The 18939-nt window shown below is 40.1% G+C and overlaps 1 protein-coding gene across 11 annotated transcripts in view; it reads right to left on the reverse strand.

Moving 5' to 3' along the window:
* Neo1 (neogenin 1) overlaps positions 1–18185 on the reverse strand; it is a 176943-nt gene extending 158758 nt beyond the window's left edge. For all 11 annotated transcript variants that reach the window (XM_052762313.1, XM_052762303.1, XM_052762340.1 and 8 more), the window contains exon 1: positions 17986–18185. In XM_052762313.1, coding sequence (XP_052618273.1) covers positions 17986–18169 — 184 coding nt within the window. In that variant the 5' untranslated portion in view covers positions 18170–18185. The remainder of the gene's footprint in view (positions 1–17985) is intronic.
* Positions 18186–18939: the final 754 nt, after the last annotated feature.

Genomic DNA, 18939 nt, shown 5'->3' on the forward strand with positions numbered 1-18939 from the left:
GTTTCAAATTTTTGCTTATCACTTACTGGGAATATAACCACAAAATAACTGACTTATTATATGTAACACACACACACACACACACACACACACACACACACACACACACACACACACAAATGACAGTATCTCCGATATCCCTGCCTGGCCTGGAACTTACTATGAACACATGAGGCTGGCCTCAGACCTGTAGCAACTGTCCTGCCTCTGCTTCTCAAGTGCTTAGATTACCAATATAAGCCACCCATCCTGGTTATGTTAACACTGTTTCAAAAGTCTCTGGCACATAGTGCTTTACACATGACAAACAAAACACAAAGTAGTTAACCAACTAGTCTAAGATCTCCCCCTCCAACCTTAGAAGCATTCAGTGCCTCTACAGAGTTGAAAAAAGGAATTTGCAAAACAAAACAAGGAAACTATAACCAACTATACCTTAATGCAAAGAAACGCAGGACCAACATAACTAGTAGCTGTCCATGCCACTGCAGAGGATTCTACTGTTCCTAAAATTTTTAAGAATCATTTCTTCTTGGTGTGGCCTACAGGATTTGCTCAAATTCTACAAGCCCCAGAAAGCCTACACTGACTTGTCCTGTCAAGAAGAAATGTCTACTTTTAATTCCCAAAGCATTCTGCACTCCTTTTACAGCACACATCACTTTCTACACAGCATTATTATTTTTACACGATACACCCTTCATTAAATTAATTTTTATTTCTCTCACCACCTAGCAGAGTGACTTGCACACGGTAGCTACTCAATAAATGCTTACTGAATGAATAAATGAATCTCAGAGTATTTTCCATCAAAGAATCATAACAGTTTTTACTAAACATGGATAAATAGACTGAACTTTTCCCTCTGAGAAAACAAACTATTTGAAGTTGTCAAGTGCTGTATCTTAAACCAGGGCAAGTCGCTTGGCTGGGCAGAGCTTCATTCACATAAGCGTCCTTGTACCTACTAGTTCATGTCCTCTTCTCTGTGAATGAGGCTTTATACTGCCAACACTGAGGAGAGCAAAGAGCATAACTGGTAGTTCAATTTTTGTTTTTTTTTTCAATGCAGCCAATTAAAATGAAGTTATGACAGCCTGATAATGTGACTCTAAACTAGCTCTGCTGATGTAAGAGATTAGCTGTCATTTATCCAACCAAATTTTCCTTTCTTAATCCTTACAAAGAATGTTTCTGCACTTCTGAAAGCTGAGTTCTTTCCCAGATACTAACTTTTATCCTATAACATGACCTGAAGCAGGAACAAAGAGTTAATGAAACACAGCTGCCCCATAGACCAAAGCATAATTCCTCTAAATCCTAGTAAAGCTATAAGAGAGAAGGAAGTAGGCTGGGCGGTGGTGGCGCACGCTTTAATCCCAGCAGAGGCAGGCGAATCTCTGTGAGTTGAGAACAGTCTGGTCTACAGAGTGAGTTCCAGGACTGGCTCCAAAGCTACAGAGAGAAACCCTGTCTCAAAAAAACCAAAACAAAAACAAAAAAAAAGAGGCGGGGGAGAGGAGGGAGAGGAGACAGCCATACCAACAGCAAAATAAACTGAGAGATTGGTCTTCCTTTTAGGGGGAAAACAGTTATCAGAAGGAAAGAACTGCATTAGAGCTTAACGAGAACATGTTAAGGAAAGGCGAGTTAGAAATATATACAAGACACAATGAAAGTACTTATCCTTTGTAATCATTAAGATCCCAAGGAAGGGGCTGGACATTTCTGGATGAACAAGGGATAAACAGATGTCCCCCAACAGTTTTTTTTTTTAAGTAATATTACTGAATTCTCTCTTTCTTTCCTCCCACCCCAACCCATACGTGGCTAAACAATTCCACAACAGGCCAGTACTAATAAATATAACTGACTTGGAAAATCTCTAAGCTGATGACATGATATAATCTGATATAAAAGAAATTATCAACAGACTCAATATTCATATAATTTATATCAAGAAGCTCACACTCCTGTCAGTCAAATGGAGATAAATTATCAGTGTGTATTCTAGACGGTTTCCCCAACTCAGTATGCTCATACGGTCTTGAAGAACTGAAAACTGCATACCTTTCTAACGATGGGCCCTGAGCATTAATTGTTTTAATTATATAAAGCTAATGCTTGGGAAAGTATACAACTTATTTGGCATTTTATTATGCAATGTGCTGATGGTAATTCTTACATTACACAAGTTCCTTAAAGACAAAACTACATCTTACTTGGTTCAGTATATGCTATGGCACACTATTCAACAAATATAGACACCAAAAGTAAAACAAAGCATATCCTACCACACATCCCCTGCCCCTTCTCCAACAATGGCTGTTTGGTAGGAAGTTGTTTGCTGGGGTTTACTGTATATTATATTTACCTATCTCTTTGCATTATCTAAAGCATAATTAAGCCAAGCAAGCCATAGGAACTTAAACAGCTGGTCTTGAACATAAGCCTAACTTTTCTATAAAGGCAGAAAGATGAGTCAAATGCTTCTTCCTATGACTATAATTTTGAGGTAGTCTTTCATTCAAAAATAAAATGTTAAGGGCTAGAAGTGTAGCTCAATGTTAAGAGGCTTGCCTAGCAAACACAAGACTCTAGGCTCAATCTCCAGCACTGAAAAGAAAAATGTCTTTATAAAACAAAGTATTTCTGAAGACATATCAGGCAATGTACTAGGTCTTGAGGATAATATTAAGATAAAAAGCTATGGTTGCTACCTAGAATGGCATGTAACTGACTTCTCCATTTGGCCTCTTACCCCAGTCGCATCAACTGTATTTTAAATGCTTGCAAAGTGGTCTGAGCAATGACAAGAAGAACGGAGATACGGGATGTTGGGAGAGCTGTGGGTACCACGTGCCTACACTAATTCAAACATGAGACTAGAACTGTATCTGCCTGAACTGTTATATGGCCCCATAATCTAAGTAACATGAGGGTACCCTCATCAGGAATAGCACATCAAGAACTCATTTTATTGCACTAAATATTAGATAATGGTCATTTTTGACACTCCAAAAGAGCACAGAAAGTAAACATTAGAAAAAAGAAACAAACAGGAACAACTTCACATTAGCCATTAATTTATCTACATCTGCTTTTCTTTGCTTTATCTTAAGAGTGTAGAGTAACCTAAATTAGCCAGGGGAATAGATCTAAATGGAGTGAGAAACAAGAGGATTTCATAATCTTAAGATAAACAAACTAGATAATCAGCCTATGAGTAACTAGAAATTGGTTACAAAAGTGCTCACCTTCTGAACAGAACAGTCAAAAAGTGAACTGCCCCAGGTAAAATTTTGGTTGCATTTACAATGTATCTTAACCAAGCCTGAGCTGTTATTCTTATCTGTTTAAACAAGGATTGAATCCTCAAATGAATGAAATCTGCTGTTAAATCAAGTCCTTAATTAAAAAAAAAAAGCTTAGTAGGCTGCAGGGAGAGATTTGTTGGCATGGTGAATTAAACAATATTATAGGAAGGGGCATCCTCTATTTGCTATTTGCTATCATTTAGTCTACAAAATTCAAGGCAGTCAACAGTAGTTACTGCTTATATTTAAGTATGATCAGCACATTCTAAAGACTACTGCTTAAACAGGTTGAAGTGAGCTAAACTGATGAGTGTGTGTACTATACACACACACATATATGAGGGTGTCCTGGGGTGTAGATACCAAAGGAGAATGTCAAGTGTCCTGGTCTATCAATCTCTGCCTAATTTCCCTGAATATTTCAAAGTCTCTCACTAAACCTGGAGCTAGAGGTAGTGAGCTAGCAAGGTCCAGTGATCCTCCTGCCTCCATCCCCCATAGTGCTGAGGTTACATGCACTCACTTTTTCTTTATTTAATGTGAATGCTGTGAATCCCAACTCGGGTCCTTTTGTTTGAACAACAAGGTCTTACCCTCTAAGCCATCTCTCCAGCCCTATGCATAATTTTTGACAAGATCAAAATCCAAGGAAAAAAAAGAGTAAGGACCTTCTAGAAAGAAGGTAAACCCTTTAAACTGAAGATCAGGATCTCAAAGGATTGTGTCTAAGAAGTAAAGGCAGACCTGAAGTATTTCAGTTCATAGAAGCAGAAGCCCAATTTAAATCATCTCAGTCCCTGAGCAGATTGAAATGTTAGTTCCTCTAGCATAACCATTTACCAAAGCAAGGGAAGACCTTTTTAGAGATGACAATGCCATTCAGATAATCTCTATTCTTTTTTTTTTTTTTTTTTTTTTTTTGTATACAATACCTGGCATTCAATCACAAACAAACATGAAAAGACAAGACAATCTCAAAAAAAAAAAATCACAAAATATAAAAGCACCTGCAGGAACACGTAAGAGAAAGAATTAAAGTAATAAAACTATAAGCAGAAACTTGGAAACTATAGGACATAATGGAATTCTAGAAATGAAAATACAAAAAATGAAATAAAGGACTCACTAAATGGAAGTGCTGCCTCTGATAAGAACGTTGAGAGTCTTAAGCTGTTGCTCTTATTCTAACAACCACAGGAGGGCAAAACTAGAACTGTTCTAAACCTGTCAGATGTGAGGGTGCAAAGAACTTAAATGACCGAATTCCGAAGAGGCAGAGTATTTGAAGAGATCAGCCAAAAAACTTTCCAGGTGATAAAAGTGATTATCCTACAGCTACAGAAGCCCAACAGCACATACATGCAAAGAAAACCACAACTGGGAATCTCAGGGCAAATCTTAAGGGAGACCTGTAGAGGGAGTGCAAGTTTATTATCCGAGAGGAAAAACTACACATATACCTGACTTCTCAACAGAAAAAATAGAGTCCAGCAAACAACAGAACGGCACACTTCCACGGCTGAAGGAAAAAACATACAACCTCTAAAAACATACAGAGTTAAATTACAATACAAATGTTTTGAGACAAACAAAAGCTAAGAGAATAATACATCTCCAACAGACCTAACTACATACTAAAGGAAATAATCCCAGATAGAAGCTCTGACATGCAGAAAAAAAAAAATGAGAAAAGAATATGAGCAAATCTAAATAAATGATGACTTATTTAATAACATTAATTTCTTACAGGACTGAAATATAAAGAAAACTAAAATGTACAAAAATCACAAAAACTGAAAAGGAAAGGCAACTGATTATAAAAAGTTTTGCTGGCGCACGCCTTTAATCCCAGCACTCGGGAGGCAGAGCCAGGTGGATCTCTGTGAGTTCGAGGCCAGCCTGGTCTCCAAAGCGAGTACCAGGAAAGGCGCAAAGCTACACAGAGAAACCCTGTCTCGAAAAACCAAAAAAAAAAAAAGTTTTGCATTGTCCAAGAAATTATATAAAGTATAAGTTAAAGATTTTTTGGAACCAATAAAATAAAGAGTAAAAGAAGTAACAACTGGCTGCTATGAGAAAGAAAAATTGCTAACTGAAAAGAACCACAAGAAAGAAGAAAAGGGACTGGAGAAATGGCTTAGCTCATGATCTAGGAAAACGACAAACTAACTTAAAAAAAATAAAACCATAACCACATACTGTAATACAGTATATATATTATATTCAAGACTGAATGAAGTCTGAAAACAAATATATATATTTAACACTAAAAAGGAGCTGAGAGGAGCTGGAAAGATGGCTCTGTTAAGCAGTTAAGAGTACTTTTGCAGAGAACAAGGTTCAGTTCCCAGCATCCACATTGTGATGCACAACCACCTGTAATTTCAGTTAGAATCCAGCATCCTCTTCTGACCTCTGTAGGCTCTAGGCACACATGTAGTGCACTTACATACATGCAGACAAAATACTCATACACATAAAATAAAAATAAATCTTGTTTAAAATAACAGCTGAAAAGCTACATTAATAAATTCCTAACAATGCTTTTACTCACTAGAAAGACAATTGCAATTGTGTATGCACAGTAATATAGTCTCCAAATATAAAAACTGACATAACAAAATGAGAAATAAAGTACAATAGAGAACAGAAAAAAAAGAAATAGATTTACCTTTGGAATTCCAGAAGGAAATTAAAGTCTAACAAATGAAGAAACTTTTTCTACCCTAAATAGGTTCACAAATGCAAAAGAAAAATACACTAAATACAGAGAAGCCACATCATATATTCACTTAGATAAAAATAATTTAACCATGAGAGACAAAAATATACGCCAAGTTACATCAGCATTATCTACCTTTCATGTCTTTTAGGCTCTCCGCTCAATCTAGTATAGAACAAACAAGAAAGATAACAGTTTATGTTTAATGGACAATTAAGATAAGCCAGGCTCTGTTCTAAACATGGATATATAGCAACTCATTGTTTACCTCAGCACAACAGGGTGGGTGGTAAGTCATTATAATTGTCATTTACAGTAAAGAATTGCCCAGAATAGTCCTTGTAATCTTCTCTCTCCCTGCCTAGCACTCTAACTTTGGGGCCACAGCTGTGCCTATAGACTTTGGAAAAGGTAACAAAATTATTTTAGCACTATTCCACTTATTATATGGATGTTTTCCAAAAAGCTATCTGTAGGTGAAATGAGACTTTATGTGTTACATATGCTTTATGTGTTACAGTTCTTATTCTAGGTACTCACCTAGTTTTGGTACCAGCATCTGCAAACACGGGGTATTTTCCTTCCTTTATAAACCCAACTACAGTATGTTTCTAAATCTTTACTGCAGGTTGGGGTTTTTCCCCCCTTCTAAGTAGATCTATTCTCATGACATGAACTATGATCATCTCTCTCTAATAACTTCTGAACATACATGTCCAGCCCATACCTCTCACCAGATCTCCAATTCTGTAATACAGTTATAAACACATTCTGCTGACATTTTAGGCTCAAAGTGTCCAAATGAAAAACTGTGCCCTGTCCCTCTGCATTAGTCCATTTAATGTCAGGATAACAAAATACCTGAAGCTGGGTAGCTTATAAAGAAAAGTTTATTTAGCTAACAGAGTAATGCTGACTGTAGCACAGACCCTTGTGATACATCACAACATTATGGGTGGCAACACAAAGAACCTAAACTGGAACTCCAATTTCCTCTGGAACAAAGGTACATTCAGCATTACCACTGAACTCAAAAAAGGGGAGAGGAAAATGTGAACAAAAGGCAGACAGTTCTTAGAAACAATATAAGCTATCAAGTAAAACCTGAGAAGATGCCAATTTTATTAATAAATGTAAACGTAAGGGCTGGGGAGACAGTATTTTGGGTAAAGCACTTGCTGTGAAAGCACATGGGCCTGAGTTTGAATCCTCAAAACCAACAGAAAGCCAGGAAGAGGTAGCAGAGTGCATCTGTAATCCCAGTGCTCCTAAGGCAAGACGGAAAACAACAAGAAGCAGAAGAATCCCAAGAAGCTCACAGGCCCTCCAGCCTGGCACGCACAGCTGCAAACAACAAAGAAATCCTGCACCAGGCAAGCTAGAAGAATAAGACCAATACGCGAGGCTGTCCTCTGTCATCCACATAGTACCAAGCACATGTGCAGCAGCACTCACATACATCATACAAAATAAACAAATACACAGAGACATTCTGTTTTCATCAGTCAAGGTGGTAAAAACTAGGCAGTCTGGACAAATAATTGATGGGCAAGGGCGTGGAGAAATAGACACTCTCATTTTTTGTTAAGAATCATCTTTTAGGCAAATAATTTGAAAATAACTACCAAAAATTAATACACACTCACATATATTCATATATTTATACTCACAAAATCATTAAAGATCATTTTCAAATTAATATAAATGCCCTCCTATCTTATTTGATGGTACATATGCACATGAACATACATTATTTATAAAAAGTGGACTTATATCAATTGTTAGCAATCAAAAATTTAGGGGCATCAGAAAATAGCTAAGTAGACTGTGTCAACAAAATATCATATGGCTATCAAAACAATTGTAGCACATTTCCATGCACTCATGTAGAAAGAGGTCCTAAAACAAGTAGATAAGTAGTATGGACAGCATAATCCAACTTGTCATTTTTGTTATAGATATTGCATAAGTATCTAATTATACATATACAATATAAAATCTATATTATTAAAAGTGGTTACCTCTGAGGACAGGTATGGAGTATGATTTCACACTTTATACATTCATTCAAAATTTTATAATTTAAAATAATTAGGATCAAATCAACAATTAACTTTACACAAAAATTAAAATTCCAATTAGCAATCAGGTTGAGCAATGCTGTTCATAAAGATAAATGCCATGGCCAGAGTAATAAGGACTACTAGGGCCTCACCACCTCTCCTAAGCATTTTCAAGTTATTCCAACCTCAGATGTCACACTGGAGATTTCTGAGGGAAGATGTGTCTCCCAAGCAGGCAACGTATATATAATCTATATAATCTGAAAAGGTAAGGGGGGGGCAAGGGACAAGTGGTACCCAGTAGTAGTAATGCACAGAAAAGGAATTTTCTTCAATTTTGTTGAGACAATTATTTCTGCTTATGGGAAGAGTTTGTGTTCATGTGCTTGTCCAAAATCTCCTTCACTGCAACTGTCACAACCTCCCCTCCTGTGGTCAAGAGCACCCAAGAAAATCCTTCCATCTACTTCTGGTCAGCTATGGACTCAGAAACTAGATTATCCTGCTTGTTAAAGTGCTTACAATAAAAGTGTTCTCAGAAGGGAACCCTCCAAGACTGAGAAACTTGCTTGATGCATGGACTTCAAAAGTTCCCTTATTCCTCTTCTTCAATTACATTAAGGTGCATAAAGGTTGAGTTCAATATAACTGGTGCTATCAGTAAAGGAGGTCATCATCAAAACATTTCTGTATACAATCCACTGAACAAAATATACAAATTTAAAACTAATAGTTCCCACTCAAACTTCAAAAGCTTTCAAGAATTAATCAATAAGAAGTTCAAATTTTAGTTACTATATTTATATTATTAATTAAAAATTATATATGAAGCTTACAATGTATTATTCTATTCCTGAATTATTAACTATAATATTTTCTCAACTATACCTTATATATGAAAACATACACTGATTTTTTTAATTCATTCATTCTGCAACAGAAAAACTTTCTCTATTCAATGTCTATGTAGCATATTTTTAAAATGTGCTCTGCTCAGGAATCCTGAGTAAGTTTTACCAACTACTGCCAACTAATAATCAGTCCTGAAAACAAAACAAACAAAAAAGAACAATTTGTCTCCAGATTTACAGAAAAAAGGCTTGGGCTGTAGCTCAGTGGTAAGAATACTTGCATAGCATCTAATCTTCAAGACTACAAGTTTAATTCACAGTACAAGCAGCACACACACACACACACACACACACACACACACACACACACACACATATATGCAGGCACAGAATCTATCTATACAGAGATACATAATCCAGACGATACTGTAGTAGCTGAACTCCAGGTGACTTTATTATGGCATCCTCATAGATATATGCAAACCTTCCAGGAATCACTCTGAGGAAATGAAAAATAATTCATTCTTGAGAGCTCCTGCCTACTGGCTTCATAAACTAAGTAGAACTACTCTAAAAATCCAGATCCAGAATTATGAGGGGAAGCTGCACTATTACTTGATCAGCACTGACACAATGATTCCAGAATGCTTTCCACCTATAGCAGTAATGGTGTTTGCTCCAAATCAAGTTACCTATTATCTATCTTTGTTTGTTTGTTTGTTTGTTTTTCAAAACAGGGTTTCTCTGTATAGACAAAGCTGGCTTCGAACTCAAAAAGATTGGCCTGCCTCTGCCTCCCAAGTGCTGGGATTAAAGGTGTGAGCCACCACTGCCCAACAGATGTTTACCTATTTTATCTCAGCTATTATACCCAAGGTATCCTGAGGACAGAAAACACATCCATTTTACCTTAACTATCTATCTCCAAAGTGGGGGGCTTTATAATTAGCCCTCAAAGATGTGTTTGCAATGAGCCAAAATTATTTAAACCTTTAGATCTAGCAGTAACTGTCTGAATGAAAAATTAAATTAAAAATCCTTGCTATAAAACTATTTCAAAGGTTATATCTAATCCTATTTTAAAGAAAAGTAAAGCCATACAATCGTATTTGCAGATTATCATTTGCAAATTATTCAAGTACTGATTTCACTACAACAAAACCTATAAACTAGACATGGTGGTACATGCATGTCTATAATCCCAGTACTCAGAAGCCTAGGGCAGGAGATCACAAGCCTGAGGCCAGTCGAAGCGACATAAAAAGACCCTGACTCAAAAACTAAATTAATATAAAACAACCACATCTTTAGAAAAAGAAGCAAAACCTGCTAATTCCAGCCAGCTCTGTAAATTCAACTTATTTCACACTCCATGCATGCCTGTTCCAAGCCTGAGAGTAAGCAGCTATTATTTCTGGTAATACTATAACTTAAAATGTGTCCCAACTACTTAACACTGAACTTGTTTCATGAACTCAGTGCTGAAGCTATTTTTACACAAATAAATCATAAACAATCATTTATAAGCAATGAACAGATTTTCCCAATCAGACCTTACTTTATACCTGGAAAAGATATATAATTAAAATAAGTCTTACAGAATGACAAAAGGTTAATTCTCACATCCAAACCGGAAACCTCTCGTTTTCAAATATAAGAACCACATAGAGGTCATTCAGCTGAGATGAGACCACCGCTCAACTTTATACTGCTGACTAAGTGTAGAAGCACACAGGAGGAGGACTCCAGATTACCCACTAACTAGTCCCACCCTTCAGCTAACAAACAAAACAAAGACGATGATATCTGCAATTAAAATAAAAACATTTAGTATGAAACATTCACAATTAAAGGTAAAAACAACTTGGGAAAGCTGTAAATGTTTTAGTAAAGGGTTTTTTATTGTTTTATTTGTGTTACTGTGGTACTTAGAGGTTTAACTCAGGGCCTTTGGCTATATCCCTGCAGTTTAAGAGGTAGTATTCTTAATGTTACCAGTACTGTTCTAGAGTGACTGGAACCCTGACTTAGTTTCTTTTCCTGATGCCTGTGATAACATAGCATAACGAAGCAACTTCCTGGAGAAAGGATTTATTCTGGCTCACAGTTCAAAGGTACAGTTCATCATGTCATGGAATTCAAGTGACAGGATTTTGATGCACCTGATCACATAACATCCACAATCAGGAAGAAAAGAATGCATAGTGCTGCTCAGTTCCTTTTATCACTCAGACAGACCAGGGTCCCAGCCAAGGAATGGCCCCATCCACAATTAACACTAACTATAATAAACCATGACCTTACACAGACACAAAAAATATCTGTTTATCAGTAATCCTATATGTGGGAATCCAAAGTTACAGAAGGGAAAGACCACATGCAAAAAAAAAAAAAAATGTTTAACACACAACTCTATCACAGCAAATCAGTGAAAGTATCTTCAATATCCACAGTGGAAGAATACACAGGTGGCAGAATATACAGAGCAGTAAAGGCAGGCAGACACATGCATTTGGATGCCAACTTTTCCAGATGGTAGCTCTGAAATCCTTCATAATGTGCTTAAAATTTAAGACTCAGTTTTCTTATCTGTAAAATGGAGAGATACTGAATATAAAAATGCATTTTAAATAGATGGTACACTGCTTCAAACACTGTGACTGTTCTATAAATACCACTTTTATTGGCCATTGTTAATACTATGTTCATTCTCCAAAGTACACAGACATTTCAAAAAACAGTTATGAGAAAATCTGTGTGCACTAATAGGAAAGTTTTCCAACAATGAGATGAAGAATACATATTGAGAGCTGGATAAATGGCTCCTTTAGAGGACCCAGGTTCAATTCCCAGCGCCCACATGGCAGTTCACAACTGTCTGTAACTCCAGTTCCAGGGGGTCCACAGCACCAGGCATTCATGTGATGCACATATATATGCATACAGGCAAAAAACTCATGCACATTAAATAATAAATCTTTTCAAAAATATATATTGAAAAACAGTAAGTTGTATAAATCTGCTTATGTGTAAAAAAGAAAACTATATACATATGCAAATTAGGAAAGAAAAATTTAAAATTGTTACTCATGGGTTAAAAATGAGATCTGCCCATTTAAGTAATAAAACTTACTTTATAATTCTATCAAGTTTAACTGCAAACTAACATACATTTTAAAAATAAGTTTTAAAAATAAAATAGCCGGGCGGTGGTGGCGCACGCCTTTAATCCCAGCACTCAGGAGGCAGAGGCAGGCGGATCTCTGTGAGTTTGAGGCCAGCCTGGACTACAGAGTGAGTTCCAGGAAAGGCGCAAAGCTACACAGAGAAACCCTGTCTCAAAAAACCAAAAAATAAAATAAAATAATTTAAAGATAATGTAGCATTAAAAAAAGAAACATACCGGGTGGTGGTGGTGGTGCACGACTTTAATCCCAGCACTCGGGAGGCAGAGCCAGGCGGATCTCTGTGAGTTCGAGGCCAGCCTGGTCTACAGAGCGAGATCCAGGACAGGCACCAAAACTACACAGAGAAACCCTGTCTTGAAAAACCAATATATATATATATATATTTGTTTAAGGAAAACATCTAAAGGTATACATAGCTTACAGTTATGAAGTAAAAGAATGAGCCATATAGTAGAAAGCAACTACAAAGAAATATAACAGTATTTTATTAGTGAGTCTGAATGAGTTTTCTTGGTCTCATATACAAGGTTTTTAATGCAAATACTCTTTATTAGAAATTAATTCAAATTTTGGCCTCTATTTTAAAATCATATTTCACTTGATGGTGTTACCAAGTTCAAATCAAACTCACCTCACTAGCTCTCTGACAGGTCAGCCTTACTTCTAGCCACTGCCCCTACTGTTCTCCTGTTGAGTGCAATGGGATGTAGCAGGCATGGTACCCACACTTACTAAGGGCAAGGAAATCACTTAGCAAAATATTTGAGAGGAAAGACATAGAAGAGATGTACTGACATTCTATTTTTTTTACATCAAAAAATATCTTTCTCTATGTGGAGAAGATACAGAAGGCAACACTAACAATAATCAATTGGGACTAATGAAAAACTATACTTTCAGTATCAGACTGGGTGGGAAGGGGGGACTAGAAAGATGGTTCAACAGTTAAGAGCATGCATTGCTCTTCTGTAGAACCCAAATTTGATTTCCAACACCCACAATGAGCAGCTCACAACTGCCTTTAAGTCTAGTTCCAGGAGATCCAATACATTCTTCTGGCCTCTACTGACAATCTCTCTCTCTCTCTCTCTCTCTCTCTCTCTCTCTCTCTCTCTCTCTCTCTCTCTCTCTCACACACACACACACACACACACACACACACACACACACACACACAGAGAGAGAGAGAGAGAGAGAGAGAGAGAGAGAGAGAGAGAATAAATCTTAAAAAGAATAAATCTTAACAACTGAATCACACTTTATTTCTAAAGCTGAAAAAGAACTATTAAAACTATACATGGGCCACACTACAGCTTCCATGACAATATTCTTCTTTCTTTTTTTTTCCCCTCTGTTTCTTTGTTTTGTTTGGGTTTTTGGTTTTTCTTTTAAATTTGGTCTTGTTTTGCGGGGAGGTTACAAGGGCAGAGGGCAGATGAGAGGAGACCAGGAGATAAGTGGGATTGGAATGAATGATATGAAATCCACAAAGAATCAATAAAAGTTTTAAAAAACTATTTGACTCAAATATAATAGTTTATAAACAACTTTACATCTCATTTTGCTGGCAATTCAGTTAGGTATGAAAGGTATTGTTCTTGCTTGCCTGTAGCCCCCAATTTATAGATATATGTGTAGTTGTAGAATCATGCGTCATACCCCTAAATCCTTGCCTCCACATGAAAGTCCTTTCTTCATCCCACATAATGTATTAATTCTCAGACAATGTGCTAAGGAGCACACCTCTTATCATCTGCACATTCACCCTAGAAATATATAACCTCTTTTGTATTTCATCCCAACAGACAGAACAGATCAAGTCTTTTTTATAACAACTAAGGAAAAGTCAATTATTTTTCCCAAAAAATGACAAAACTGATAAATACTAAAATGGTAGCATATCTAAGAGGATGATCAAGGTCATTAAAGGGTTAGAAAATCCACAAAGAGTGGCTGAAGAGGGGTGGGGAGGGAATGGAACAACTGTCACACATGCATACTCTACACAAGAATCTGTCATCAAATATATAAAGGAATCCTATTATGCTCTATGGCCCAAGAGTTCAAAAGCTGCTGGGCACAATTCAACAAACACTCACTGTTTTCTCATTTCCTAGTTTGTTTTCTAACTATGATAAACATCGTGACTAAAAGCAACTTGGGGAAGAAAGGATTAATTTCATCTTACAACCTCCAGGTCACAATCTATCACCTACCGAAACGAGGGCATGAACTCAAGGCAGGAACCTGAAGTCAGGAACTGAAGCAGAGGCCATGGAGGAGTGCTGCTTACTAGCTTGATCCTCGTGGCTTGCTCAGCCTTTCTTATACAAGAAAATGCCCCACAGGCTTGCCTCCAGGCCAACCTGATGGCAGCATCTTTCTCAACTGAGGTTCCTTCTTCCCAGACGACTCTAGCTTGTGTCAAGTTAACAACTAACTAATGAGCAACTGATGCTTCAGGTATACCAAGGATAAAAAAAGGTGACTAAGACACGTACCAATCCTCAAGAGGTTAAGACTAGCAAAAGTGACAAGAAAATAAATAATACAAGACAGAGAAAAGTATTTTAAGAGCTAAAGGAACACAGAGAATGGTGACCATTAACTCTCTGGGGGAGAAGCCAATAGAAAAAAGAAAAAAAGGTTTCTGATAAGATAAGAGTTAAAGAAGTGGGCTGTGGCTTTAACAGAAAAAAAAAGAACAGCATGTCAAAGGCCTGAAGGCACAGAGCTCTGCAATTAATCTGGAGTGGGAGAACAAAAGGTACTTAGAAGAGTGAGGAGAGGAGACTAATTTAAATTGGGATTGTTGGGGACTGTTAAAGAACACATGGGATCTCACAATCTCTATCCCAAGGTATTTAGACAATGAAACTATGGGGCACTTACTAATGACATTTTAACTGGGAGCTCTACACTTAGAAATATATTTCAGAAAAACTATTCCAATAGGAAGACACACATCTAGAAGGTAACAGTTGAGGCAGATTCCTTACAGTGCCACTGTTGCTAGTTTCCGGTGTGGATACAGATGAAAAGGTACAGATAGAAGAAATCCCCAGGAGGTGAAGATCAAGCACAGTAAGGTTTTCTAGATCTTAACTAGGGAGAGGGCATGGACAGTGAAGGCTAAGACAGGTGATACAAGACAAATCCATGTGATTATCCTAACAGTATCAGAGCCCTGGCCAGGGACTAGTGTTACCACGGAGAAAAGGGATGGGGGAAGATGAACAAAAGTGAGCCTACCTTTGGACCCGCATCAATGAAGCTACCAAGCGGGGAGTGAGGGAAGGACTAAGAGAGTCATTAGCTTACTGGCAAAAATCAAAGACAGGAGAGAATGAGACAAGCCATTAAAAATCAGTATTTGAGTAAAAGAAAAATGTGAAAAAGGAAGGAAGAGACCAAGAGAAAAGCAAATGCTAAGTCAAGTGACACAGGCTGGTGCTGATAAAGGCAAGAGAGAGCTAAAAGAGTGAACATTCCTCTAAATGTGAAGCCATGTTTCCTAAGAGACGTTATTAAAAACAGAAACAGACCACCTTATGAGGTAATGTGTCACATCAAGTAAATGCCTGTCAGAATCTGTGGGGTCCTCTATGAAGACTGTCTACTCTCAACTGAGGACATTTGCAATTCACAGGGTGCTCAGTCAATCTATCTTCCCCAAGGATCACTACAAATCTTTTCAGTAACCAGCGCTCCCTTCCCAAAACCTGACTGTGTGCGTATTCATTTCTTCACCACTGCTAACCATTTTCTATCACGATCCCTTCATTTGCTTTTTTCTCTTCTACTATGTGTTCAAATGTCTACCCATTTTAGGTAAAAACAAAACTTATCTTTTTCTCGATTTATTACTGAACATCCTCAATCCCCTACCAAAAGTCAAGTCTACCATTCTTCAAAAATAAGTAAATAAATACAATCCTGACAAATGATATCTGATTTATAGACAGTTTGATCCAAGCAACTGCTTACTCAGCTCTCCATCCCCTAGATCTCTTCCACAACTCAACAGACCAGCCCCTGCTCATTGCAGTGATTTTTTTTTTCATTTTTGTAATGAGACAGAGGGGTTAACAGGAAGTGTTTTGGAAGAAGAATAAGAAGGCCCATGAAGGAGAACCAGATCTGGGCTCTCTACTCTATGGCACTACTAATTAGCTGTGAGCCTTCTAACCTCCACCCCATCACCACCGCAAATCTTCCTAGAAACCCTGACAGTAGTTAGGTAAATCACTCCAACACACATTCTCAAGACCTCTTCTCCTCTGCAGTACTTATCACAAGCACCTGACTAATTAGTAGCTGAGTAGCTATCTTCCCTTATACACTGGACTGAAAACTCTTAACGGCAAATGTCTTGCACCTCATCGTTGCAAAAAACTTTAAACATAAACTCCAGCTACCACCTCAAATGCACACATGATGAGCTAGATATACATTTACATATGAAATGAAGAGAGGAAAAGGAGTTTGTTTTCCCAAACCGTCACGTTTCTCTTGCCCATCCCTATTCAGTTACTTACACTTCAGGTCTGAAAACTGTGCCCAAAACGCTGTACAAGTGCGTATCACAACATCGATGATCCTAATTTAATTTTAACACTGTTGTTTAGCCGTTTAGATAATACATACTGGTGGAGGTTTAAAACTGTTCTTTTAACATTGGCAAGTCGTAAGCTATATACACATACACACGATGCAAAATTCCAAAGTTTATCGGCCAAATCACACTGCGACGTGATTTTTAATGATTTCATAATAATCAAAGGAAAACAAGTTCTGGTTTAGGAATTACAAATCGCCATTGCGTCCGATCAGGTGACCTTCAGTTGTAAAAATTTAAATCTCATGAAAGTTTTGTCAAGTTGTATGGCACACCAAATAGGCAAACAAGGTTAGCAAAGCATAGGTCAATCTGCCCTTCAAGTGTTGAGTCCTGCTCCTCAACTATCAGAGGCTTGGCGATCTGTTAACTGCCCCCCCCCCCTTAAATAAGTAAGGATGCAGGGGATTCCAGCAATTCACGACACACACACACACAAAAGAGGCTGAAAATATGTATGTATATATTGCCATTTAAAGACAATAGACAAGTATTTAAAAATCCGATGCCAGAAATCTTTCACAGGTTAAGAGTGGGCAACACTGAAACATAGTTGTTTCATAACGGAAGCACTACTCGCCAGAATCACTTGGAGCCGCTCTCCAAGGCGTTCGCATGGCTAAGTCAACACCACTGATCGTGAAGGGGCAACTATGCCCCTTGGCACCCTCTCCGGAAGACTCAAGGCTCCAATCACTGAGCGAAGAGTCCCTCGAGATCCGACAGTGCTTCCCTGGACTTCAGAAGCTGGGCAACCCGTGGCCAGGCCAGAAAAAAAAAAAAAAATAGTTTCAAGCCCCCTCCTCCATCCTTTCCTGAAAATTAATGAATTGGCTGTACGATTGTTTATTTAATGAGGTGTGTAGTGGCCTCTACTGGTGCTTGTGTGAGCACAAGAATGTCCCACTCTTACAAGTGGGATGAGCCTGGGGGAGGGGAAAGAGGCGAGGGGTGAACCTGCCTCCCGGTACAAAGCGCAGAACTGGACCCCAGAGCTCCCGGCCCGGCCCCGGAGGCGCCCCTCCCCCGGCCGGGGCCCCTCCTGCCCGCTCCGCTTCCAGCCACGCGAGACCCTTTTCTCTCCAGCCACGGGAGCCGAGGCGGAGAAGTTCCCGCATGTTCCCCTCCGGATCCTAAACAACAACAACAAAAAACCCACCGCAGCGGCCGCGGGAGCCGGTGCCGCGCCCCAGCCCCCACGGCGTCCCGGGCCCGGCCCCGCTTACCTGCGGACTGCGGCGGGGAACCGCTCCTCACGGCCGCGGCGCCGTGCGCCGGGCGCCCGAGCAGCAGCAGCAGCAGCAGCAGCAGCAGCGGCGGCGGCGGCGGCAGCAACAGCAGCGGTGTGGGGCAGCAGCGCCGGGAGGAGGAGGTGCTGAGGAGTCGCCGGGCTTCGCGCTCCGCCGCCATCTCTGCCCCGCGAGCGGCGGCGGCGGCGGCGGCGGCGACAGCGCCGCGGAGCGCTCGCTCCCTTCCCTCAGCGCGCCTCAAGCCGGTCCCCTGCGCCGCAGGCTCGGCTCCAGCCCGGCCCGACCCGGCCCGCGCGGCCCCCTCGCGCGCCCGGAGGGGGGAAAGACTCCGGGCGCCTCCCTCCTGCAGCGGGGCGGGGAGGAGAGCAGAGAAGGGGAGTCAGTACATTCCGGGCGAGAGCTTGGGGGCGGGTGGCTCGGTCTCTCCAGGTTCCAGGCGCCGCCACCCGCCGCCGACTCCGGCTCCTTACGGTAGAGCGAGGGGGGCGGAGACCGCAGGGTAGGGGGCGGGCGCCGGAGCGCGCCGTGCCGCGCACGCGCACAGCCGCGCACGCGCGCCTCCCCTCCCCGCCAGCTCCCTCTTCGCGCCCCGCGGCCTGCCCGGGCTCCAATCCCGGCGGTCGCTTCGCTGGCAGCCACGGCGGTGGAGCCGAGCTGGCGCAGGGGCAGGCGGCGGGCCCGCTCCCCTCCCCCTGCTCTCCGGAGCCGGGCACGGGCGCGGAGCGCGCGCGCGCCGGGCGCTGCTGCTGGCGTCAGGGAAACCCCGGAGAAGCGATCCGCCTCCTCTCCTCCCGCCTCCCGCTCCTAATCCGAGGGAGAGATTTCCCCCTCACCTCCGCGGGCGGCTTCAAAGGGTGCTGAGAGCTGAGGCAGAGCCGCTCGGACGCCCTGGCCGCAAGCCTGCGCGCACCTCTCTGCCCCGGGCCTCTC

The sequence above is a fragment of the Peromyscus californicus genome, unplaced genomic scaffold (genome assembly GCF_007827085.1).
Source record: "Peromyscus californicus insignis strain IS unplaced genomic scaffold, ASM782708v3 Scaffold_11__1_contigs__length_118956290, whole genome shotgun sequence".
Taxonomy (NCBI): domain Eukaryota; kingdom Metazoa; phylum Chordata; class Mammalia; order Rodentia; family Cricetidae; genus Peromyscus; species Peromyscus californicus.